This window comes from Mandrillus leucophaeus, unplaced genomic scaffold, assembly GCF_000951045.1.
Source record: "Mandrillus leucophaeus isolate KB7577 unplaced genomic scaffold, Mleu.le_1.0 Scaffold14, whole genome shotgun sequence".
Taxonomy (NCBI): Eukaryota; Metazoa; Chordata; class Mammalia; order Primates; family Cercopithecidae; genus Mandrillus; species Mandrillus leucophaeus.
The window spans coordinates 412,738-440,626 of NW_012101365.1; the positions used below are offsets into that span (position 1 = coordinate 412,738).

A 27,889-nucleotide genomic window follows, 5' to 3' on the forward strand; every position below is an offset into this window, starting at 1 on the left:
AAGACAGGAGAATCGCTTGAACCCAGGAGGTAGAGGTTGCAGTGAGCCGAGATCGTGCCATTACACTCCAGCCGGGATGAAAAGAGTGAAACTCTGTCTCAAAAATAAATACGTACATATATACATACATACATACATACATAAATTCAGTGTTTGCATTGTCTAATGTTTAAAATATATAAATTGTAACATAATCTTCCCACACAGTCTCCCGGTGCTCCCTGCTTCAAATGAATACACACTACCCATCTACATTCAGAAGTCAGAAACTGAGAAATTATTCACTTATTCATTCTTTCAACAAATATTTATTAGGTGCTTGCCATTGTTCTAGGTATTGAGGATACAACTGTGAACAAGTTAAACAAGTTTCTGTTTCATAGATTTGCAATGCTACTAGCAGGGGACAGATGATGAATAAATAAAGTAGTCAGGATATGTGTGTACTAAGGTAGGTTGTATTTAATCTAAGATCTGAGTTAGAAGGAACCAGACATATGAAGACTTTGTGCAAGAGCTGTCTAAACTGAAAGCAGAGCAAATACAAAGACCCTAAGGAATGGTCTTGACATGTTTAACAAACAGAAAGAAGGCCAATGTGAATAATCTGCAGTGAGAAAGGGAAACAATCATGAGATTGAAGAGACATGTAAGGGCCAGATCACTTAAGAATTTGTAGGCTAGAATATGAAGTTTATTTGTGCCATTGGCAGTTTCTAAACAAGGGGAATAGCACTGTCATCATAATAGCTAACACTGACTGCTTTCTCCATAGGCACTGTTACAAGTGCTTCATACATTATCTCATTCAGACTTAACCCCATGAGGTAGAAGTAATATTATCTCCATTTTAAAGACTATTCTAGGCCGGGTGCGGTGACTCATGCCTGTAATCCCAGCACTTTGGGAGTCCAAGGCAGATGGATCACTTGAGGCTAAGAGTTCGAGACCAGCCTGGCCATCATGGCAAAACTTTGTCTCTACTAAAAACACAAAAATTAGCCGGGTGTGGTGGTGCGTGCCTGTAACCCCAGCTACCCGGGAGGCTGAGCTACGAGAATTGCTTGAACCCTGAAGGCAGAGATTGCAGTGAACCAAGATCGCGCCACTGCACTCCAGCCTGGGTGACACAGTGAGACTCTGTCTCAAAAATAAATAAGTAAATAAAGACTATCCTATAGCTGATTTACTTTTTAGTAACTGTTTAAAATTGAGGTGTAGTTTACATACAAGAAACTGCATAGATTTGAAATGTACAGCTATCAGTTTCAACAGATATACACCTGTGTAACCACCACTCTATCAAGATATAGAGCTTTTCATTGCCCTAGAAAGTTCCCTCATGCTCCTTTCCAGGCATGACTCCTGACCTCCTACCTCAGAGGCAAGAATTATCCAGGTTTCTATCACCACAGATTAATTTTGCCTATTCTTGGATCATATGGACTTTTTATGTCTGTTTTTTTCACTCATACTATTTTTGAGGCCGGGCACAGTGGCTCATGTCTGCAATCCCAGCACTTTGGGAGGCTGAGGTGGGCAGATCTCTTGAGGTCAGGAGTTGGAGACCAGTGAACGGTGAAACCTGGTCTCTACTAAAAATACAAAAATTAATCAGGTATGGTGGCGCATGCCTGTAATCCCAACTACTTGGGAGGCTGAGGCAGGAGAATCACTTGAACCCAGATGGCAGAGGTGGCAGTGAGCCGAGATTGTGCCACTGCACTTGAGCCTGGGCAACAGAGCAAGACTCTGTCTCAAAATAATAATATATTTTAGATTCATTTATATTGCATGTATCTATCCATAGTTCACTGTTTTATTGAGTAATATTCCATCTTATGAATATACCTTGGTTTATCTATTCTTTTGTTAATGGACATTGGGATCATTTTGTTTTTAGCTCTTAGGAAAATGGCTGCCATAAACATTCTTGTATAAATCTTTTGTACACGTACTTTCACTTTTCTTAAGTAAATACCTAAAATGAGAATTGTTGGATCATGTGATTCGCTTTATTAGAAACTGCCAAACTTTTCCAAAGTGTATATACTCTCCCACCATAAATGTACGAGAGTTCTGATTTACACTTTTAAAGATATTTTTAAAATATGTCTCTATGAAGCCTAAATTTTAATGGAGCAAGAGTGAAAGCAGAGAGACAAGTCAGGAGACTATTGCCAAGTCCGGATGAGAGTTCACAGTGTCTTGCACTAACATGGAAGTAAAGGAGATGAAAAGATGGAGTTGGATCTGGGATAGGTTTTGCAGGTAGAGTCAGCAGATCTTGTTGACAGATTGGATGAAAATGGCAGAGTTAATGCTGACACATAACTTTTTACCGTAAGCAGATACGTAGTTTATACTTTACTCAGCTCAGTTAAGCTCAGCCATTTACTGAGACAAGGAGATGATGAAAGGGAGGAGCAATTTAGGGGGCTGGTGATAAAAATGAAAGACATTCTTGAATCTCCCCACTCCCACTAAACTTGAACTATCACTAAATTCTACTTACTTTACTTCGTATATTGCTCATATCTATTCGTTTATCTCCTTTACCACTGCCACCATCCCATCCAAGTTCTCATTATTCCCCACAGAGACTACTGCAAAAGGAGTTATAATTGACTCCTACCTTCAGTATCATACTCATTTAATCTTTTCTCCACACTTCTACCAGATATTCTCCAAGGGCAAATCTGATCAAGTCACCCTACCCTTTTTTTTTTGGAACGGAGTCTCGCTCTGATCTGATCAAGTCACCCTACCCCCCCCTTTTTTTTTTTGAATGGAGTCTCACTCTGATCTGATCAAGTCACCCTACCCTTTTTTGTTTTTTGTTTTTTTTGAAAGGGAGTCTTGATCTGTTACCGGGCTGGAGTACAGTGGCGCGATCTTGGCTCACTACAACCTCTGTCTCCCAGGTTCAAGCAATTCTCCTACCACAGCCTCCTGAGTAGCTGGTACTACAGGTTCATGCCACCACATCCAGCTAATTTTTGTATTTTTAGCAGAGACAGGGTTTTGCTATGTTGGCCAGGTTGGCCTCGAACTCCTGACCTTAGGTGATTCACCCTCCTCGGCCTCCCAAAGCGCTGGGATTACAAGCGTGAACCACTGCGCCCAGCCCAACCTACCCTTCTACCCCATGCTCACTATATTTTAAAGGACTTTTCATTGCCTTTGAGATAAAGACAAAACTTTTAAGGGCTTACATGGTCTATCCCTGCACATATTCCCCAATCTCATCTCTCATTTCCCCTCTTGCTTTCTGTGTTTCTGTTACATTGTCCTAATCTGACCAGTAGGTCTTTGTGTATGATATTCTCTCTGTCTAGAATATACTTACTTTTACATGTCCCCTCTTCCACCACATTCTACCTAATAACTACTGCTTTTTCTTCAGATGCCCAGTTAAATCATCCCTTCCTTAATAATAAAGCCTTCCCTGACCTCTCTAACCGGGTTAATTCCCTTAGTTACATCCACAACACCAGATAGCTTTCCTTGACAGCAATTTCCACTGTTGTAATTTTTCATTTTCTTGTGATTACGTTATTAATGTCTGTCTTCTTTTCTAGTATTTAAGCTAGAGGGAAGCAATGAAAGTTCCATGAGGGCAGGGGCTGTTCTTTTTCCTCTTACCACTATATATACAACACCCAGCATAATGTCTGGCACATGGTAAATACTCAATAAATATTTGTTGAGAATTGAATTTAATGAATAAGTGAATTCTAATTGTTAATGCCTCATTAACATAATATATCTTGAATTAATTTGGAAATATTCTAGTACTTCTGAAAGAAGAAATGGCAATGAGCGTTACTGTTATTATTTGGGAGGACTTTACAATTGATGAATCTATATTGACACATCACTGTCACCCATATCTTATAGTTTACATTAGGGTTCACTCTTGGTATTGTATATTCTGTGGGTTTCGATGAATGTTAATGGCAATGTATCCACCATTATAGTATCATACAGAGTATTTCACTGCCCTGAAAATCCTTTGTGGTCCATCTATTCATCCCTTCCTCCGCCTAACTCCTGGCAACCAGTGATCCTTTTACTGTCTCCATAGTTTTGCCTTTCCTAGAACGTCATATAGTTGGAATCACATAGTAGTAGCTTTTAAGATTGACCTCTTCTACTTTAGAAATACACATTTAAGTTTCCTCCATGTCTTTTCCTCCCTTAATAGTTCATTTCTTTCTTTTCAATGCTGAAAAATATTCCACTGTTCTTTAAATCCTTAAGTTGAGAATGACTGTTTGAAACTGCATTCCCTTATACTTAACTGTCTTTGATAATCTGAGATTTTACTTGCTGCTTTCTTTTCTTTAACTCTCTCTCACTTATTTTGTGGTTGCATGGATAAGAAAAGATTACAGGTACTCTTCCATTGTGAGTCAATTCAGTTTTCTTCCTCTTATTTATTTATTTATTTATTTATTTATTTATTTTGAGGCAGGGTCTCACCCTGTCACCCAGGCTGGAGTGCAGTGGTGCAATCTAGGCTTACTGCAACCTCTACCTCCTGAGTTCAAGCAACTCTGCTGCCTCAGCCACCCTAGTAGCTGGGATTACAGGCATGTGCTACCATGCCCAGCTAATTTTTGTGTGCGTGTTTTTAGTGGAGACAGGGTTTCATCATGTTGGCCAGGCTGGTCTTGAACGCTTGACCTCAAGTGATCCACCTGCCTTGACCTCCCAAAGTGCTGGGATTACAGGCATAAGCCACCGCACCAGCCCCTCTTACTTTTTGCCAGATATATGATTAAATACCAAAATTGACCAATGAGTTGCATTTTATCTAATTTTCTTCACCATTAAGGATAATTTTACGAAAAGGCTAATTAACACTAAAGTCAACTAATTTTCTCACAACCAGAAAGAAATATATCAAAGACTCCTGGCTAATATTCAAACTGAAAATAATAACCCTGCATACATAGCTTAATTTACATTTCATGAATAAAATAAGTGGTTTAATTTATATTCTATGAATAAAATAGATTTAATGAAATCTAACATATGAGTAGGGAGTATGTAAATTGACTTGTGCTTTTAAAAATAAATATGCTATAATGTATTTATTCTGATTTTAAAGCTTTATGTATAAATAATGGAAATAATGATTTTAATTGTTTTATAATCTAGTTCAGGTTTAATAATATTCTTTATAAAATATTTTTCAGAGAAATATTTCAAAATTCCAAATTTAAAGCAATTGATGAGAGATGCAGGCAAAGACCATCAACAGCAAAGATTAAATCTCATTCTCACTGTGTTTTTATTTCTCGAAATTTTCATACTGGGAGATTCCAATTAAAGGTAGGGTGTAATATTTTATAGCAATCTTTTCAAATAATTTCTTTTGATACCATGTTATTAGCATTGCTGTCTTAAAATCTGAAGGACAGAGAATCCTCTGTTATTTCTTAATTTGAGGGAAAACTAGTTAGAGTTTATACTATAGGAAAACTGAAAAGCTAAACGAAAATGTATCACCTTCTACGATTGTTTCCTCATATCTCTAGCCCAACAACCTACATTCCACATACTGGGATTGCTATAGGGATAAAGATAAATGGCATAAGAAAAACTGAAAGCAAAATTACCAGGCTTTCAAAGGAAAACGATCTGGAGATAAGAAATACTCAGATAGCCTAACCATACCAGCTAATTGAAATTAAATTCACTTTGACAAGGATGTACTAAGCCTTTACTATATTCCAAGCTCCTCTGGACCCCTTTATTGGAGATAGTAAGATATGGCACCTACCTTCAAGGTATATGTGTAGTACAAGTGAGAAAGGCAGACGCCTAATTAACTTTGTGTGATATGGTAAATGTCAACACAATGCTAAATGAACAAAGGTAAAAAAGGCAGAGACTAAAACGATAATAGCTAAGCAAAACAGTGTTTGTTTTGTAGATAGATAAATAGTGACAAACTGATAGATTGTCAGAGTTTCACTATATATCTTGAGTATTCAACTCAAGTTGTACTCGGTGTTCATTGATTTATCAAACATTTGTTGGCTGGCTGTGGCAGCTCACGCCTGTAATCCCAGAACTTTGGAAGGCCAAGGCAGGAGGATTGCTTGAGCCCAGGAACTGGAAACCAGCCCACGCAACATAGCAAGACCCCATCTCCATAAAAATTTGATGCAGCTGGAAACCATCTTTCTTAGCAAACTATCACAAGAACAGAAAACCAAACACCGCATGCTCTCACTCATAGGTGGGAACTGAACAATGAGATCACCTGGACTCGGGAAGGGGAACATCACACACCGGGGCCTATCATGGGGAGGGGGGAGGGGGGAGGGATTGCACTGGGAGTTATACCTGATGTAAATGACGAGTTGATGGGTGCTGACGAGTTGATGGGTGCAGCACAGCAACATGGCACAAGTATACATATGTAACAAACCTGCACGTTATGCACATGTACCCTAGAACTTAAAGTATAATAATAATAATAAATAAATAAATAAATAAATAAATAAAATAAAAAAGTAGTTGGATGTAGTGGCTCATGCCTATAGTCCTGGTTGTTCAGGAGGCTGAGGCAGGAGGATCCTTTAAGTACAGGAGTTTGAAGTTGCGGTGAGCTATGACGGCGCCACTGCACTCCAGCCTGGGTGACAGAGCAAGACCCTGTCTCAAAAACAAACACTTTTGTTGAGTACTTTATATGCGTCAGCACTAGTTTTGCCACTGAGGCTATATAAACAAATAAGATATGAACCCAGCCCTAGATGAGCTCAAAATCAGTAGAGAAGAAAAATACATAAACTAAATAAGTACAACATCATATGATAAGAGCTCACAAAGCTGAAGAAGTACAGACAAAAGAGGCTGAATTGAGGAAGGCTTCACAGAGAAGACATTTCAAACTGAGTTTTAAGAAATGAAGAGAAGTTTGTCAGGAAGAAAGAGAACAAAGGACGTCTCATGTTCAAAGGCTTGTGGCTATGAAAGGAAGCAATATATTCAATGAAAGTGTTATAATGTTTGAAGCCTAGGATTCAGAAGAGAGTGGTGGAAAAGGACGCTGGGGATGAGATTGCGATGAGCTTCATTTGCATCCTAAGGATTTTGGATTTTACCCCTTAGGCTGCACAGAACCACTGAAGGATTATAGGAATTTGGTCAAGAGCATTGTCTGTAGAGCCAGATTACAGATTTCAATTCTGGCTGTGCCACCAATAGCTGTATAATGTTAGGCAAGTTACTTAACTTCTCTGTATCTCAGTTTCCTCGTCTGCAAAATAAAGATAATATCACCTCCATAGAGTTGTTGTGGGATTAAAGGAATTATTATGTGAAAAAGCACTCAGAATAGTGCCTGATCCTGTAGTGAGCACCGTACAATTCTACTATTATTTTTACTAGAAGATTTTAAGCAGGTGGATGTAAACATCGAATTAATTCTAAAGGTTATTTCCTCTGACTTTCGAATGAAGGACAGTTTGCAATAGAGATTGCATTGCAGAGAAAAATTGTTTCTGTGTATGCATTTAATATTAATTTATTCAGTACTCATCATGTACTAGGCATTTTGCTAAGTACTAATGATATAATAATACCACCATACTTAATGATGTATAGACACAAATAGACAACTACAAGTGTCATGAATGCAATTTTAATTAGGTTGTTTATTATTCATTCAACAAATATGTAAGAAGTGCTTATATGCCAGGCATTGTATTAGGCCACTGGGAATTTGGAGGTGAACAAGGGAGATAGTAGCCCCTGCTTTTATGAAATTTTTAGTGTAGTGGGAGAGAGAAATAATGCACAAGTAAACACAAAATATTATTCAGGATTCTTTTTAATTATTTATTTTTTAATTGATAAACATTGCATATATTTATCATGTACAACATGATGTTTTGAAATATGTGTACTTTGTGGAATGGCTAAATCATGTTAATTAACACGTGTGTTACCTCAAATACTTGTCATTTTTTTTTGGTGAGAACGCTTAAAATCTACCCTCCTAGTGATTTTCAACACTACAATACATTATTAACTATAATCACCATGTTGTACAATAGATTCCTTGAATCTATTCCTCCTAACTAACTGAAATTTTGTATCCTTTGACCGACATCTCCTCTGTCACCCTGCCACCCCCAGTCCCTGGGACCCTGCCACCCTAGCCCACCATTCTACTGTCTGCTTCTACGAGTTCAACTTTTTTCGATTCCACATAGGAGTGAAATCATAGGGTATTTGTCTTTCTGTGCCTGGTTTCTTTCACTTAATGTGATGTCCTCCAGGTTCATCCAGGTTGTCGCAAATGACAAAGTTTCCTTCTTTCTTAAGGCTGTTATTCAGGATCCTTGATATTCAGTGACAGGGACCTCATTCAAACTACAATAAGAAAAAAAGTAGTATAAAAAGGATAAGGTAGTGTCCACCTCAGCCAGGCAATTCCAGTATGAAAGAACTCTTTAGTATCGTCCCTCTTTTTATTAATTCCTGCCTCTGTATTGGCTTCTTCCTCTTCTACTACAGGCAGACTTCTGTGGGGCAGGAGGATAAAATGATAACAAAAATAGGTTTAATATAATAAAAAACTAGAGATTGATTTCTAACAAAAACTTTTATTGTGAAATATGACATACATGCAGAACAATATATATACACATACACACATACACAGGCAATTTAAAAATAATACATGGATTTTTTGTACTCACTACCCAGAATAAAAATAGAATATTACCAGTACCTTTGAGATATTCTAAGTGTTATATATCTGTCACACCTCCAACTCCCACCCTCCACTAAAGGAACCACTATCCTGTAATTGCAGTTAATTATTTCCTTACTTTTCCCTATAGTTTTGCCATAAATGTTACAGAATAATATATTATTAAATTTCATGTGTTTTGAACTCCGTATCTAATCTTTCCTTTTTTGTGCAGTATTGCATTTCTGAGATTCATCCAGTTGATGTACATAGCCATAGGTCATTGCTTTTACTGTTATTTGGTATTCCATTGTGTGAAAATACCAACTTTTCTGTGATTTACATTAAGTTTGGGGTTGTTTTAAGTTGTTCCTCTATGAAATCTTTATAGGGGCTACACTTAAGAGTAGAATTGCTGCATTATGGGGTCAGTGTATATTCAACCTTATTAGATAATCTCAAATTGTTTTCCAAAGTAGCTGTGTCAATATACGTTCCCCCAAAACATATGTAAGTGCACAGATTACTTCATATTTTCAACAATCTTGACATTTTCAGGCTTCTACATTTTTGACAATCTAATGGATGTGTAATGGTATCTGTAGTCTTCATACCTAATTTTTTTCAAGCCATTGTATATTCACAGCAAAATTGAGCAGAAAGTGCAGAGTCCCTCTGTATTCTTTTCCCCCACACAGGCACAGCCTCCCCAGCTATCCACATCCTGCACCAGAGAGGTGCATATGCTACCATTGATGAACCCACATTGATACATAATAATCCAAAATTCATAGGTTACAATAATGTTCACTTTTGATATTATGTAGTCTATGGGTTTTGACAAATGTGCAATCATGTCTTTATTAGTATCATACAGAATAGTTCCATTATCCTAAAAGTCCTCTGTGCTTCTCTGATTTATCCCTCCCTCTACTCTAACCCCTGGCAACCCCTGATCCTTTTAGTGTTTCCATAGTTTTTGCCTTTCCTAGAATAGGCACATTTGTCATGTAGTTGGAATCGCACAGTACGTAGTCTTTTCATATTGGCTGCTTTCACTTAGCAATGTGCATTTAAGCTTTCTCCATGTATTTTCATGGCTCGATGGCCTGTCTTAGTCTGTTTTCTGTTGCTTATACCAGAATACCTGAAACTGGGTAATTTGTAAAAAATGAAATGTATTTCTTACAGTCTGGAGTTTGGAAGTCTAAGGTCAAGGAGGGGCACTTCTGGTGAGAGCCTTCTTGCTGGTAGGATTTCTGCAAAGTCCTGAGGTGGCATAGGGCATCACATGGTGAAGGGGCTGAATGTGCTAGTTCGAGTCTCTTGACTTCTTAGAAAGCCACTAGTCTCACTCCTGGGATAACCCATTAATCTATTAATCCATTAAACCATTAATGGATTAATCTATTTATGACCCAATCACTTCTTAAAGGCCCCACCTTCTGAATACTGCCACATTGTGGATTAAGTTTCAACATGAGTTTTGGAAGGGCAAACATTGAAACTATAGCCTAGCCTATTTCTTTTTAGCACGGAATAATATTCCATTGTGTGGGTATGCCATAGTTTATTTATCCACTCACCTGTGGAAGGACATTTTCATTTTTTCCAAGTTTTGGCAATTATGAATAAAGTTACTATAAACATATGTGTGGAGGTTTTGTATAAACGTAAGTTTTCAACTTATTTGCATATATACCAGGGAACACAATTATGGATCTTATGGTACAAATGTGTGTAGTTCTATAAGAAAATGCCAATTTTTCTTTTTCTCCCAAACTATATCAGTCTGCATTTCCACCTGCAATGTATGAGAGTTCCCGTTGCTCCACATTCTCACCAGCATTTGTTGTTGTCAGTGTTTTGGAGTTTCACCATTCTAATAGATGTGTAGTGGTATCCCATTTTAATTTGCAATTCCCTCGTAACATGTGATGTTGAACCTCTTTTCATGTGCTTATTTGCTATCTGTATATATTCTTTGATGAGACAGCTGTTCAGATCTTTCATTTATTTTTAATTGGGTTATTCATTTTCTTATTGCTGAATTTTAAAGAACATAAGTATATTTAAGTTATAAAGAACTTATATATAACAAGTTTAAAATATATATTTTATGCACATACACACACACACACATATATACACACACACACACATTATATATATATAAAGAGCAATAATCCTTTATCGAACATGTCCTTTGCAAATATTTTTTCCCAGCCCATGACTTGTATCTCTTGGTATTTCACTGCAGTTTGAATTTGTATTTTTCTGCTAATAAATGAGATGATTGCCTTTTCAAAAGTTCGAAAGTACATCGGGGCTAGGCGCGGTGGTTCACATCTATAATCCTAGCGCTTTGGGAGGCAGAGGCGGGCAGATCCCTTGAGCTCAGGAGTTCGAGACCAGCCTAACCAACATAGCAAGAGCCTGTCTCCAAAAAAAAAAACAAAAGTGTATTGGCCATTTTGGTTTCCTCTTATGTAAAATGTTTGTTATCTTTTATTATTAGATTATTTGCCTGTTTATTATGAAACTTTGAAAGAGTTATTTATTTGGGATATCTAATCCTCTTTCACTTATGTAAATTTAAACGTTTTCATCCATTTTTTTACTGCTCTTTGCACTTTTTTTTTTTTTTTCTCTGAGACGGAGTTTCACTCTTTTCTCCCAGGCTGGAATGCAGTAGTGTGATCTTGGCTCACTGCAACCTCCACCTCCTGGGTTCATGCAATTCTTCTGCTTCAGCCTCCCAAGTATCTGGGATTACAGGCTCCCGCCACCACGCCCAGCTAATTTTTGTATTTTTAGTTGAGACAGAGTTTCACCATGTTGGCCAGGCTGGTCTGGAACTCCTGACCTCAGGTGATCCACCTGCCTTGGCATCCCAAAGTCCTGGGATTACTTACAGGTGTGAGCCACCAAGTCCAGTCAATTTTTCTTTCCTTTTCTTTTCTTTTTTTTTTTTTTTTTTTTGAGACGGATCTCACTCTGTTGCCCAGGTAACTGCACTCCAGCCTCCAGAGTTCACATGATTCTCCTGCCTCAGCTTCTGGAGTAGCTGGGATTATAGGTGCCCGCCACCATGCCCTGCTAATTTTTGTATTTTTAGTGGAGATGGGGTTTTGCCATGTTGGTCAGCCTGGTCTTGAACTCCTGGCCTCAAGTGATCCGCCCACCTCGGCCTTCCAAAGTGCTGGAATTATAGGCATGAGCCTCTGTACCTGGCCTCTTTGCACTATTTTTAAGGTGTGTTTTTTTTGCAGGGCAGCCGCCTCAAAACTGGGGCTTAGCCTAGGAGGAAGCCAGGAAAGAATTCAAGGGCAAACTGGTGGTGTTGGACAGCAAACTTTTGTTGAACATTACTGCTCTTTGCAGAGCAGGGCTAATTCGTAGGCAGCACATCCAGAGACAGCAACCTATGGGCTCTTATCAACTGTGATTATACTCAGTAAACCCACATTCAATTACATGCAAATTAAGGGATGGATCAATGCAAATGGAAGAATGGATTACTTAGAACTTTCTAGGAAAGGGGCACCAATATCTGAGTCATTGCCATGGAAAGTGGTGATAACTTCTGGGTCACTGCCATGGCACTGGTTGTAGTATCTTATGTTAATGAGCAATGAAGGCAGCTAGGGATGGCTTTTGTCACCATCTGCTGGTTCCTATGGGTTTCTTCACTTTATTCTGTCTGGACAAGATCCTGTTTTGGTCAGTAGTATTGTGACCAGAAAACAAGTCCTGCCAGTTTCCTAACCTCATCCCACCTCAGAGATTACTCTTCCTTAATCTTAAAGGGCCTGTGGAAGGGCAGAGGCCCATCTTCTGTAACTGCTTCTTGCTCGTTTTATGGGTATAGGCCCTGCCTAGCATTGGAGGAGTAAAAATCTCTGGATACCTTATCCAAGGGGCCCAACAGTAAGGTGTTTTTATTTTCCAGGTCAAAAGATGGGATGGGTTGGAAGCCTTGTGCCAGCATCATCTTTATGTGGAATCTAGAAAGTATAAACTTTACTAGGATGTTAAACAAGAAAAGAAATTAGAAGGAAGAGAAAAATTAATGCTCCTATGCCCACCCATGGCATCACATTATCTATTTATGTATTTGTGAAATAATAGTTTTCAGTCTTTTAGGGGGTTACAAACATCAGTCTGGTATCCTCCTCTTAGGCTTGTGAGGACTTATAAGAAACAGGCTTAATCCTGGACATATATCCAGGTAGTGATTCCCTTGAAGTTTAATAGCAGTAGGGTTTTTAGTTTTAAGTTTTTAGTGAGACTAAGTCTTCCAGGAGGAGGCAATACTTTATTTCTATATTCTTGAAGGGCCTTGTGAACCTATCCTAAGTTATAAAGGGGGCATAGTGCTGGATTATAGGAATGAGTCACCATGACTAGCTTATAATTAACTTTATAGAAGCCTTGCACATCTTATTTTGTTACCAATCTATGGGCATTCTGTCTGACATGCATAGAAGCCAATACTATGGCACCAGCTTTTGAGAAAAAAAAAAGCTTCATCGCAAGGTCGACTGGGCAAGGAGTTAGAAGGCAATGCTCAAATATGCCACACTAAGCTGGGGCTGGGAGCAGATCTGAAAGGCAGACAGTAACTATGAAGGAGATAGAAAAATGCAACAAGGCTTGATCTGATTGGGTCCCAAAGAGGAGGTGCCAGGTCCTTGGGTCTTAAATTTGTACTTCAGCAAAACAGGAGCTAGATGCAGTGGCTCATACTTGTAATCCCAGCACTTTGGGATGCTGAGGTGGGTGGATCGCTTGAGCTCGGGAGTTCAAGACCAGCCTGGACAACATAGCGAGACCTCAGCTCTAAAATCAAAAAACAAAAATAGGGCACCCCTTCACTTCTTAATTGGGTCCCTGTTCCTCAACTCAAGTTACTTAGATTCTGCACGTGGTTAACCTTCCATTCTAATCACCTCTGGGTCACATATCAGGCATGATTGGTTCATCTAGGTATGCTCAAGTGTGACTTGCAACCTGAGCCCACTGCAACTGAGAAACTCATTATTTTGTTACAATTGCTACTGACAAAGTTTAACCGGAGTTAACTGGTTCTATGATTACATTGTTAGTTTTTATTACTGGAATTTTTTTGAGACAAAGTCTTGCTCTGTTGCCCAGGCTGGAGTGCAGTGGCACAATCACAGGTCACTGTAATCTTGAACTCCTGGACTCAAAGGATCCTCCCACCTCAGCCTCCTGAGTAGCTGGAGCTATAGATACACACCACTATGTCCCCTTAAAAAAAAAAAAAAAATTGTAGAAATAGAGTCTTGCTGTGTTGCCCAGGCTAATCTCGAACTCCTGGGCTCAAGTGAGCCTCCTGCCTCAGTCTCCCAATGTGCTGATTACAAGTGTGAGCCACTGCACCCAACTCCTATTATTGAAATATTTATATACTTGTGCTTTTGTGAAATGATTTTAAGTAAACTTTTAATTTTAGAATAATCTATGATTTATAGAGAAGTCATAAAGATAATATAAAATTTTCCTATACCCTTCACCCAGTTTTCCTCCAGTGCTAAAATCTTAAGTTACCATAGTACATTTGTCAAAACTAAGAAACCAACACTGGTACATTATTATTAACTAAACTCCAGATGTTATTTAGATTTCACCAGCTTTTACATGAGTGTACTTTTGCTATTTCAGTACCTAATCCAGGATTCTACATTGCCTTTGTCTCTTTAATTTCCTCTGCTCTGTGACTGTATCTCCATCTTTCTTGTTTAATCTGACCTTTACAGTTTTGAGGAGTGCTGGTCATGTTTGTAAAATGTCCCTTAATTGGGGTTTGTTTAATTTTTTTTCATTATTTATAACTTGGGTTATGGATTTTGTAGAAGAATGCCACTAAAGTGAAATTAATGTGATTTTAAAAATATTTTATTGATACAATTTTTAAAATATTTTGAGATTAATTACCTATAATAGAATGCAAAGAATTTAGATACTCCACTTAATGAACATTGACAACTGTGTATACATTCAACCAACACCTAAAACAAACTACAGAACATTTTTATCATCTAAGAAAATTCTCTCTTGTCTCCTTTCCAGTCAATTCCTCTACCCATCCCAGGTATCAGCTTTCTGATTTTTTGTCTGTTTTTTTTTGAGATGGAGTTTCTCTCTTGTCGCCCAGGCTGGAGTGCAGTGGTGCCGTCTCAGCTCACTGCAACTTCTGCCTCCTGGGTTCAAGCGATTCTCCTGCCTCAGCCTCCAGAGTAGCTAGGACTACAGACACATGTCACCAAACCCAGCTAATTTTGTATTTTTAATAGAGACGGGGTTTCACCATGTTGGCCAGGCTGGTCTCGATGACCTGACCTCAGGTGATCCACCCGCCTCGGCCTCCCAAAGTGCTGGGATTACAGGCATGAGCCACTGCACCCAGCAACTTTCTGATTTCTGACAATGTTTAGTTTTTATCTGTTCCAAAATTACATATAAATTAAATTATATCTTTTCTGTCTGACTACTCTCACTTAATAAAAGTTTTGGGGTTCACCCATGTTATTGTGTGTGTTAGAACTTTGTTCTTTCTATTGATAAGTGGTAGTTCATTATAAGAACATTTTATTTATGCATTCTCTTGTTGATAGATATTGGGTTGTTTTTAGTTTTTGACTACTATAAATAAGGCTACTCTAAACAACCACATACTTTTAGTGAACATATATTTTCATTTCTTTTATTATTATTATTATGTTGTATTGAGACGGAGCCTCACTCTGTCGCCCAGGCTGGAGTGCATTGACCTGATCTCAGCTCACTGCAAGCTCCCGGGTTCACACCATTTTCCTGCCTCAGCCTCCTCAGTAGCTGGGACTACAGGCACCCGCCACTGCGCCCGGCTAATTTTTTGTATTTTTAGTAGAGACAGGGTTTCACTGTGTTAGCCAGGATGGTCTCGATCTCCTGACCTCGTGATCTGCCTCCCTTGGCCTCTCAAAGTGATGGGATTACAGGCGTGAGCCATGGCCCCTGGGCCATTTTTCTTTCTTTCTTTTTTTATTTTTTGAGACAGAGTTTTACTCAGTCACCCGGGCTGGCATGTAGTTGCATGATCTCAGCTCACTGCAACCTCCACCTCCCGGGTTCAAGCGATTCTCCTGCCTCAGCCTCCCAAGTAGCTGGAACTACAGGTGCATGCCACCACGCCCAGCTAATTTTTTGTATTTTTAGTAAAGATCAGGTTTCACCATGTTGGCCAGAATGGACTAGAACTCTTGACTTCCAGTGATCCGCCCGCCTTGGCCCCCCGAAGTGCTGGAATTACAAGCGTGAGCCACCATGCCCAGCCTATACTTTGATTTTTCATGGGAAAGTACCTGAACATGGAATTGTCAAGGCTTGGGGTGACATATATGTAACTTTATAAGAAACTGCTGAGCAGGTTTCCAAAGTGATTGTAACTTATTTCACTCCCACCAGCAATAAGTGAGAGTTTCAGTTGTTCCATGTACTTGCCAACAAATGGTGTTGTCATTAGTGTTTTTAATTTTAGCTATTTTAGTGGGTATAAAATGGCATTTAAATGAGCTTTTACGCCAGGCACAGTGGCTCACTCCTGTAATCCCTGCACTTTGGGAGGCCGAGGTGGGCAGATCACCTGAGGTCAGGAATTCAAGATCAGCCTGGCTGGTATGGCAAACTCCCATCTCTACTGAAAACAAAACAAAACAAAACAAAATTATCTGAGTGTGGTGGTGCTTGCCTGTAATCCCAGCTACTTGGGAGGCTGAGGCAGGAGAATTGCTTGAATTTGGGAGGCAGAGGTTGCAGCGAGCAGAGACTGCGCCGCTGCACTCCAGCCTGGGTGACAGAGCAAGACTTCGTCTCAAAAAATTAAATTAAAATAAAATAAAATCACTTTTAATTTATATTTCCCTGATGACTAAAGACGGTGAGCTTGTTGGCTAGCTGAATATATTTGTATATATGACCTGCTTGTTTCAGTCTTTTACCCACTTTTTAAATTGGAATGTTGATTTTGTTTTGTTTGCTTTTTTTTTTTTTTTTGAGATGGAGTCTGTCTCTGTCACCCAGGCTTGAGTGCAGTGGCACGATCTTGGCTCACTGCAACATCTGCTTTCCCAGTTCAAGTGATTCTCTTGCCTCAGCCTCTCGAGTAGCTGGGATTACAGGAGCCTACCACTACACCTGGCTAATTTTTGCATTTTCAGTAGAGGCGGGGTTTCACCATGTTGGCCAGGCTGGTCTCAAACTCCTGACCTCAGTCGATCCGCCTGCCTCAGCCTCCCAAAGTGCTGGGATTATAGGTGTGAGCCGCTGTGCCTGGCCACACAGCAAAATTTTTAAATTTTTTGTAAAGATGGGGTCTCAAACTCCTGGCCTCAAGCGATCCTCTTCAGCCTCCCAGAGCACTGGGATTGAGTGTGAGCCACTGCACCCAGCCCCTGGTACTCTTTATACTCACTCTCTTCCTCCCTTTCCCTAGCTCCTGGCAACCAGTAATCTGTTGCCCATCTCTATAATTTTATCATTTCCAGAATGTTATATAAATGGAGTCGTGTAGCATGTGGTCTTTTGACTTTTGGCTTTTCTTTTGAGATTGTGCAGTGGCACAATCATAGGTCACTGTAACCTTGAACTCATGGACTCAAGGGATCCTTCCACCTCAGCCTCCTGAGTAGCTAGGACTGCAAACATGTGCCACCATACCCCAAGAGACCCAGTTTAATACCTGTCTTATTCATTTCAGGCTGCTATAGCAAAAATAACATAAATTGGGTGGCTTAAACAACATTTAATTCCCTCAGTTTTGGAGGCTGAGAAGTCCAAGATCAAGAGCTGAAAGATCCGGTTCTGGTGAAGGCCCTCTTCCTGGTTTGAAGATGGCCTTATTCTTGCTGTGTCTCCATATGGCAGGGAGCAGGGAGAGTAAGAGCACACTTTCACATCTCTTCTTATAAAGGCACGAATTCCATTCATGAGAGTCCAAGTCCTCATGTCTTAATTACTTCCCAAAGGCTCCAACTCCTAATATCATCACACTGGGGGTTAAGATTTCAGTGTATGAATTTTGAGCTGACACATACATTCAGTTCATAATAATATCCATGTGATCTCTCCAAGTTGCTGCATCAATAGTTGGTTCTTTTTCATGACTGAGTAGTGTAACATTGTGTGTTATGCTAATGATTAAACCACAGAGTTTAATCATTTATGCATTGAGGGATATTTGAGATATTTCCAGTTTGGAGCTGGCAAATAAAGGTGCCACAAACATTCATGTACAGGTTTTTCTGTAGAGATAAGTTTTCATTTCTCTAGAATAAATGCCCAGGAATGCAGTTTCTGGGTCGTATGGTGAGACCCAGAACCTGGCAGAGACACAAAACAAAAAGAAAACTTCAGGCCTATATCTTTAATGAACATTGATGCAAAAATCCTCAACAAAATACTGGCAAACCAAATCCAGAAGCACATGAGAAAGTTTATTCACCACAATTAAGTAGGCTTTATTCCTGGGATGCAAGGTTGGTTCACCCTATACAAATCAATAAATGTTATTCATTATATAAACAGAACTAAAGACAAAAACCACTATGCACTTAATTTTTTAAGAAACTGTCAGCCTTTATTCCAAAATAACTGTCCCATTTTACATTTCCAACTGTAATGTATGAGAGATCCAGTTTCTTTCTTCCTTTTTTTTTAAGAGACAAGGGCCTTGCTATGTTGCCCAGGCTAGACTCTTCACTCCTGGGCTCAAGTGATCCTCCCACTTCAGTCCCCTGAGTAGCTAACACTATAGACGTGTGCCACTACACTCCCAGAAATGCAGTTTCTAAGCATCCTTGCCAGCATTTGATACTATCTATATTATTTTAGTCATTTAAAAATACGTGTTTTCATGTATGATATATGTGTCCAACTTCATTCACTTGCAATGGATATCTCATTGTCCCAACACCATTTGGAGAAAAGTCTTTTTTCCCCATTCCATTGTCTCAGCACACTTATCGAAAATCAGTTGACTGCAAGTGTGAGTGTTTATTTCCGGACTCTCAGTTCTATGTCATTGATTTATATGTCTCATACCAATATCATACTGTCTTGATTATTGTAGCTTTGTAGTAAATTTTAATATCAGGAAGTGTGAGCCTTCCAGTTTTGTTCTTTTTCAAGATTATTTTGACTATCATAGTTTTACATCTTACATTTCTATGTTTAGTCCATTTTTAGTTAATTTTTTTTTTCTTTTTTGAAACGGAGTTTTACTCTTCTCACCCAGGCTGGAGTGCAATGGTGCTATCTTGGCTCACTGTAACCTCTGCCTCCCAGGTTCAAGTGATTCTCCTGCCTCAGCCTCCTGGGTAGCTGGGATTATAGGCATGCACCACCACACCCGGCTAATTTTGTATTTTTAGTAGAGATAGGACTTTCTCCATGTTGGTCAGGCTGGTCTCAAACTCCTGACCTCAGGTGATCTGCCCACCTTGGCCTCCCAAAATGCTGGGATTACAGGTGTGAGCCACCAAGTCCAACCATTAATTGTTTTGAATAAGGTGTGAGGTTTAGGTCAAGGTTCATTTTTGGCAGTACCCATGTCTAATTGTTCCAGTATTATTTGTTGAAAAAGTAAACACATTGAATTGCTTTGCTTTGCATCTGTGAATTGCTTTTGCAATTCTTCTCTCATTTATGGCAGTTCCTCTTCCTCCTCCTTTCTCCATTTTAGTCAGTGGTAAGAGCTACTGTAGATGTCTTCTCTCTTATGAAGGGTTTGTCACTTTCTGGAGTTTAGCTTTTTGTTTTATTTTTAAAAGATGATTATTGGCCAGGCTTGGTGGCTCACACCTGTAATCCTAGCACTGTGAGAAGCTGAGGCGGGAAGATCATTTGAGCACAGGAGTCTGAGACCAGCCTAGACAACAAAGCAAGACATCATCTCTAGCAAAAAGGAAGAGTGAGAAAGAGAGAGAAAGGAAGGAAGAAAAAAATTTTTTAAAAGATAGTTAAGCTTATCCATATTGCTTGTGTCATTAGAGTAAGAGCAATGGTCTTTTACAACTTTCTACTTTTAAACCTAAAATAAACAATGATTGGCCATGGATTGCTGTCCTGTAGAAATAGTCATTTTCTGGCTAGTTTATAGAAATGATCTCACTGCTGCCACACTACTAAATGCTTTGGTTGACACCACCCATTGGAGTGTAATGACCAGTGGTCCAAGAGCACCTCGGTTCCCCCAGCAAAGTGAATTCCCAACCTTGAGCCAGAGAGCAAAGTCGGGGCCCAGTACAAGTCCCTTAGAGTTAGAGCACACAGTCTAGGAATTGGGAGCTGAGGATTGGCCCCTTAAAATATTCCAGAAATGAAGCCAGTTAGTTGAATCTACCTTATACCACAATCAAACCCTCAAGGTCATCAAATAGGAGAAGGGGAAAAAGAAAACATCCACAGGTCAGCAACCTCAGAGATTGATGGTAGATAAACCCACAGTGCAAAAACCCTGATAATTCAAAAAGCCAGAGAGCCTTCTTTCCTCCAAATGACCATATCACCTCTTCAGCAAAGGTTCTGAACCAGGCTGAGATGGCTGAGATGACAGAAATAGAATTCAGAATATGAATAGTAATGAAGATTACTGAGCTACAGAAGTGCATTGAAACCCAGCGCAAGGAAGCTAAAAGTCATGATAAAATGATGCAGGAGCTGACAGACAAAATAGCCAGTATAGAGAAGAACCTCACAAACCTGATAGAGCTGAAAAACACACTACATGAATTTCATAATGCAATCACAAGTATTAATAGCAGAATAGACTAAGCAGAGGAAAGAATCTCAGAGCTTGAAGATGGGCTTTCTGAAATTAGTCAACAAGAATAGAGAAAAAAGAATGAATAAAACTTCTGAGAAATATGGGATTATGTAAAGAGACCTAATTTATGATTCATTGGTATCCCCAAAAGAGATGGGGAGAATGGAACCAATGTGGAAAATATATTTCAGGATATCATCCATCTCTTTCAGGGAAATACAGAGAACTCCAGTAAGATACTTCACAAGAATATTATCCCCGAGACACATAATCATTGAATTCTCCAAGGTCGAAATGAAAGAAAAAATGTTAAAGGCAGCTAGAGAGAAAGGTCAGGCCACCTACAAAGGGAAGCCCATCAGACTAACTGCAGACCTCTCAAAAGAAACCCTACAAGTCAGAAGAGATTGGGAGCCAATATTCAGCATTCTCAAAGACAAGAAATTCCAACCCAGAATTTCATATCTGGCCAAATTAAGCTTCATGAGCAAAGGAGAAATAAGATCCTTTTCAGACAAGCAAATTCTGAGAGAATTTGTTACCACCATATCTGCCTTATAAAAACTCCTGGAGGAAGCACCAAATATGGAAAGGAAAGACCCTTACCAGCTACTACAAAAACACTGAAGTATACAGACCAGTGACACTATAAAGCAACCACGTAAGCAAGTCTGCAAAATAACCAGTTAACATAGTGATGACAGGACAAATCCACACATATCAATATTAACCTTGAATGCAACTGGGTTACATGTCTTAATTAGAAGACACAGTAGCAAGCTAGAAAAAAAAAGAAGCAAGACCCATTGATATGCTGTCTTCAAGAGATGCATCCCACATGCAACGATACACATAGGCTCAAAATAAAAGAATGATGAAAAATCTACCAAGCAAATGGAAAACAGAAAAAGCAGGGGTTGTAATCCTAGTTTCAGACAAAACAGACTTCAAACCAGCAAATGTTTAAAAAAGACAAAGAAAGGCATTACTTAATAGTAAAGGGTTCAATTTAACAAGAAGATCTAACTATTCTAAATATCTATGCACCCAACACAAGAGCATCCAGACTCATAAAGCAAGTTCTTAGACACACCTTCAAAGAGACTTAGACTCCCACGCAATAGTAGTGGGAGAGTTTTACACCCCACTAACAATATTTGACAGATCAATGAGACAGAAAATTAGCAAAGACATTCAGGACCTGAACTCAGCACTGAATCAAATGGACTTGATAGACATCTGCAGAACTCTTCACCCAAAAACAACAGAATATACATTGCTCTCATTGCCACATGGCACGTATTCTAAAATCAATTACATAATCAGAAGTAAAACACTCTGGCTGGGTACAGTCACTCATGCCTGTAATCCTAGCACTTTGGGAGGCCAAAGCAGACAGTTTGAGACCAGCCTGGCCAACATGGTGAAACTCTGTCTCTACTAAAAATACAAAAATTAGCCAGGCATGGTGGCATGTGCCTATAATCCCATCTACTCAGGAGGTTGAGGCAGAAGAATCACTTGAACCTGGGAGTCAGAGGTTGCAGTGAGCTGAGATGGCACCACTGCACTCCAGCCTGGATGACACAGCAAGACTCTGTCAAAAAAAAAAAAAAGAAAAAAGAAAAAAAAAAGTAGAACACTCCTCAGCAAATGCAAAAGAACAGAAATCCTAACAATCTATCTCTCAGACCAAAACACAATCAAATTAGAAACAGACTAAGAAATTCACTCAAAACTATATAATTACATGGAAATTAAATAAACTGCTCCTGAATGTCTTTTGGGTAAACAATGAAATTAAGGCAGAAATCAAGAAGTTCTTTGAAACGAATGAGATCAAAGGTACAACATACCAGAATCTCTGGGACATAGCTAAGGCAGTATTAAAAGGGAAACTTATAGCACTAAACGCCCACATCAGCAAGTTAGAAAGATATGAAGTTAACAATCTAACATCAAACTAAAAGAACTAGAGAACCAAGAGCAAACAAATCCCAAAGCTAGCAGAAGACAAGAAAGAACCAAAATCAGAGCTGAACTGAAAGAGAATGAGACACACACACACACACACACACACACACACACACACACAAAATTCAAAAGATCAATGAATCCAGGAGTTGGTTTTCTGAAAAAAATAATAAAATAGTCTGCTAGCTAGACTAGTAGAGAAGAAAAGAGATTGTTCAAATAAATACAACCATAAATGACAAGGGGGGTATTACCAGTGACCCATAGAAATACAAATAACCATCAGAGAATATTATGGACACCTCTATGCACATAACTAGAAAATCTAGAAGAAATGGATAAATTCCTGGATACATACACCTTCCTAAGACAACCAAGAAGAAATTTAATCACTGAACAGACCAATAATAAGTTGTGAGATTCAGCCAGTGATAAACAGGTTACCAACCAGAAAAAAAACCAGGACCAGATGGATTCATAGCTGAATTCTACCAGATGTGCAAAGAAGAGCTAGTACCATTCCTTTTAAAACTATTCCAAAAAATTAAGGAGGAGGGACTCCTCCCTAACTCATTCTATGAGGCCAGCATCATCTTGATGCCAAAACCTGGCAGAGACACAAAACAAAAAGAAAACTTCAGGCCTATATCTTTGATGAACACTGATGCAAAAATCCTCAACAAAATACTGGCAAACCAAATCCAGCAGCACATGAGAAAACTTATTCACTGTGATCAAGTAGGCTTTATTCCTGGGATGCAAGGTTGGGACAACATAAATCAATAAATGTGATTCATCATATAAACAGAACTAAAGAAAAAAACCACATGATTGGACTGGGCACAGTGGCTCACACCTGTAATCTCAACACTTTGGGAGGCCAAGGAGGGCAGATAACCTGACGTTGGGAGTTCAAGACCAGCCTGACCAACATGGAGAAACCCCGTCTCTACTAAAAATACAAAATTAGCCAGGCATGGTGGCATATGCCTGTAATCCCAGCTACTCGGGAGGCTGAGGCAGGAGAATCACTTGAACCTGGGAGGCGGAGGTTGTGGTGAGCCGAGATCACACCATTGCACTCCAGCCTGGGCAATGAGAGTGAAACTCTGTCAAAAACAAAACAAAACAAAACAAAACATGATTATCTCAATAGATGCAGAAAAGCCTTTCAATAAAATTCAGCACAACTTCATGTTAAAAAGTCTTAATAAACTAGGTATTGAAGGAACATACCTCAAAATAATGAGAGCCATCTATGACAAACCCATACCCAGCATCATACTGAATGGGCAGAAGCTGGAAGCATTCCCCTTGAAAACAGGCACAAGACAAGAATGCCTTCTCTCACCACTCCTACTCAACATAGTACAGGAAGTCCTGGCTAGGGCAATCAGGCAAGAAAAAGAAATAAAGGGCATCCAAATAGGAAGAGAGGAAGTCAAACTATCCCTGTTTGCAGATGACATGATCCACTATCTGGAAAATCCCATTGTCTCAGCCCAAAAGCTCCTTAAGCTGATAAACAACTTTGGCAAAGTCTCAGGATACAATATCAATGTGCAAAAATTACCAACATTCCTATACACCAACAACAGTCAAGTTGAGAACCAAATCAGGAATGCAATCCCATTCACAATTGCCACAAAAAATATAAAATACCTATGAATACAGCTAATCAGAGAGGTGAAATAACTCTATAAGAAGAACTACAAAACACTGCTCAAAGAAGTCAGAGATGACACAAGCAAATGGAAAAACCTTCCATGCTCATGGATAGGAAGAATCAATATTGTTTAAATGGCCATACTGCCCAAAACAATTTATAGATTCAATGCTATTCCTATTAAACTACCATTGACATTCTTCATAAAACTAGAAAAAAAAACATTTTATTTTATTATTTCTATTTTGATTTTGATTTTTTTTTGAGATGGAGTCTTGCTTTGTCACCCAGGCTGGAGTGCAGTGGCGTGATCTGAGCTCACTGGAACAAAAAAGAGCCTGAGTAGCCAAGGAAATCCTAAGCAAAAAGAACAAAGCTGGAAGCATCACACTACTCCACTTCAAACTATACTGTAGAGTTACAGTAACCAAAACAGCATGGTACTGGTACAAAAACAGACACATAGACCAATGGAACAGAACACAGAACCCAGAACCCAGAAGTAAGGCCACACACCTACAATGATCTGATCTTTGACAAACCTGACAAAAACAAGCAATGGGGGAAGGATTCTCTATTCAACAAATGGTGTTGGGATAACTGGCTAGCCACATGCAGAAGACTGAAACTGGACCCCTTCCTTATACCATATACAAAAATTTACTCAAGATGGATTAAAGACTTAAATGTAAATAAAACCCAAATGTATAAAAACCCTGGAAGACCACCTAGGCAATACCATTCTGGACATAGAAATGGGCAAAGATTTCATGATGAAGATGCCAATAGCAATTGCAACAAAAGCAAAAATTGACAAATGGTATCTAATTGAACCAAAGAGCTTATTCACAGCAAAGGAAATTATCAACAGAGTGAACAGACAACCTATAAATGGGAGAAAATGTTTGCAAACCATGCATCTGACAAAGGTCTAATATCCAGCATCTATCCGGAACTTAAACAAATTTACAAGAAAAAAACAAGCAACCCCATTAAAAAGTGAGCAAATGATATGAACAGACACTTTTCAAAAGAAGACATACCTGTGGCCAAGAATCATTTGAAAAAAAGCTCAATATCACTGATTATTAGAGAAATGCAAATCAAAACCACAATGAGATACCATCTCACCAGTCAAAATGGCTATTACTAAAAAGTCAAGGCTAGACATGGTGGCTCATGCCTGTAATCCCAGCACTTTGGGAGGCTGAGGCAGGTGGATCACTTGAGGTCAGGAGTTAGAGACCAGCCTGGCCAACAAGACAAAACACCATCTCTACTAAAAAATAAAAAACTTAGCTGGGTGTGGTGGTACACGCATGTAATTCCAGCTACTTGGGAGGCTGAGGCAGGATAATCACTTGAACCCAAGAGGCAGTGGTTGCAGTGAGCTGAGATCATGCCACTGCACTCCAGCCTGGGCGACAGAGACTCTGTCTCAAAAAAATAAAAAATAATAAAAAAATTTTAAAACATGCTGGTGACGCTACAGAGAAAAAGGAATTCTTACACACTGTTATGAGAGTGCAAATGAGTTCAATCATTGTGGAAGACAGTGTGGCAATTCCTCAATTCTTAAAAACAGAAATACCATTTGACCCCACAATCCCATTACTGGCTATTACCCAAAGGAATATAAATTGTTCGATTATAAAGACACATGCGTGTGTATGTTCACTGCAGCATTATTCACTATAGCAAAGACATGGAATCAACCTAAATGCCCATCAGTAGTAGACTGGATAAAGAAGATATGGTACATATACATTATGGAATAAAAAAGAATGAGATCATACCCATTGCAGGAACATGGATGGAACTGGAGGTCATTATCTTCAGCAAACTAATGCAGGAACAGAAAACCAAATACTGCATGTTCTCTTTTATATGTGAGAGCCAAATGTGGAAAACACATGGACACATAGAGGGGAACAACACACACTGGGGCCTATAAGAAGGTGGAGGGTGGGAGAAGGGAGAGAATCAGGACGAAATAACTAATGGGTACTAGGCTTAATACCTGGGTGATGAAATAATCTGTACAACAAACCCCCCATGACACAGGTTTACCTGTGTAACAAACCTGCACATGTACCCCTGAACCTAAAAGTTAAAAAATATATATATTTAAATCAAAAAGAAATCTTATTTATATTTGTACATTACTTATTTTTATTTTAAAAATTGTAATAAAATACACATAACAAAATTTACTATTTTAACCATTTTGAAGTGTACAATTCAGTGGCATTAAGTGCATTCACGTTGTGCAACCATCATCACCATTCATCTTCAGAGTTTGTTTGTTTGTTTGTTTGAGACGGAGTCTCACTCTGTCACCCAGGCTGGAGCGCAGTGCTGCGATCTCGGCTCACTGCAAGCCCCGCCTCCCGGGTTCATGCCAGTCTCCTGCCTCAGCCTCCCGAGTAGCTGGGACTACAGGCGCCCGTCATCACCCCCGGCTAATTTTTTGTATTGTTGGTAGAGATGGGGTTTCACCGTATTAGCTAGGATGCTTTCAATCTCCTGACTTCGTGATCCGCCTGCCTCCACCTCCCAAAGTGCTGGGATTACAGGCATGAGCCACCATGCCGGCCCAGAATTTTATTTTTTTAAGACAGAGTCTTGCTCTATCGCCCAGGCAGTGGTGCAATCTCGGCTCACTGCAACCTCCTCCTCCCAGGTTCAAACAAGTCTCCTCTCCCAGCCTCCCAAGCAGCTGGGATTACAGGTGTGCGCCCCCATGCCCAGCTAATTTTTGTATTTTTAGCAGAGATGGGGTTTCACCATGTTGGCCAGGCTGATCTCGAACTCCTGACCTCAAGTGGTCCGCCTGTCTCAGCCTCCCAAAGTGCTGGGATTACAGGCATGATCCACTGCGCTCAGGCCATGATGTCTTTTCTTTTACATGTGGATGATTTGATTTGATAATATTTTACTTACTTTTTTACATGTCTGTAAATGAATGAAATCAGCCTCAAATTTCCTTTCTTTCTTTTTTTTTTTTTTTCCTTTTTTTCCCAGAGACAGAGACTCACTGTTGCCAACCAGGTTACCGTGGAATGGTATGATTATAGCTCACTATAACCGCGAACTCCTGGGCTCAAGAGATACTCCCACCTCAGCCTCCCGAATAGCTGGAATTGCAGGTGCTCACCACCACACCTGGCTAATTTTTGTATTTTTAGTAGAGACGGGCTTTCACCATGTTGGCTAAGCTGGTCTCAAACGCTTGGCCTCAAATAACCCTCCCACCTTGGCCTCCCCAAAGCACTGGAATTATAGACATGAGTTACTGCAGCTGGCCAAATCTTCTTTCCTATATTGTGCTGTCAGACCTTTGTAGCAAGGTTATGCTAGGCTCATAAAATGATTGGGGAGGGTTTCTTCTTTTTCTATACTCTGAATGGTTTGTAAAAGAGTAACTATTTGTTTTTGAATGTCTGTTAGGCTCAAATAGTCTTGGATTTAAACTGCCCTTGCAGGAAAATATTTAACTATTAAATCTATTATTTCACAGTGTTGTGTGACAAGGATAATTATTTGGGTGAAATACAATATAAATGGTGCCCCCTAGAGTTGCTATTGTTGTCTTAGATTTTCATTATTTTTTTAAAGCTTGTACAAACCATTATCATCATTTTTGTATTTTTCTCAGTAACACTTCAGTAACGCAGAGACCCAAACTCTTAGTGTGTTA

The 27,889-nt window shown here is 39.3% G+C and overlaps 1 protein-coding gene across 1 annotated transcript in view; it reads left to right on the plus strand.

Annotated features, from left to right (window-relative positions):
- Positions 1-27,889, plus strand: part of LOC105534843 (chromosome unknown open reading frame, human C1orf185) — a 54,642-nt gene that overhangs the window by 18,606 nt on the left and 8,147 nt on the right. The window contains exon 3 of the mRNA XM_011973727.1: positions 5,205-5,340. Within this exon, the coding sequence (XP_011829117.1) occupies positions 5,205-5,340 (136 nt within the window). The remainder of the gene's footprint in view (positions 1-5,204; positions 5,341-27,889) is intronic.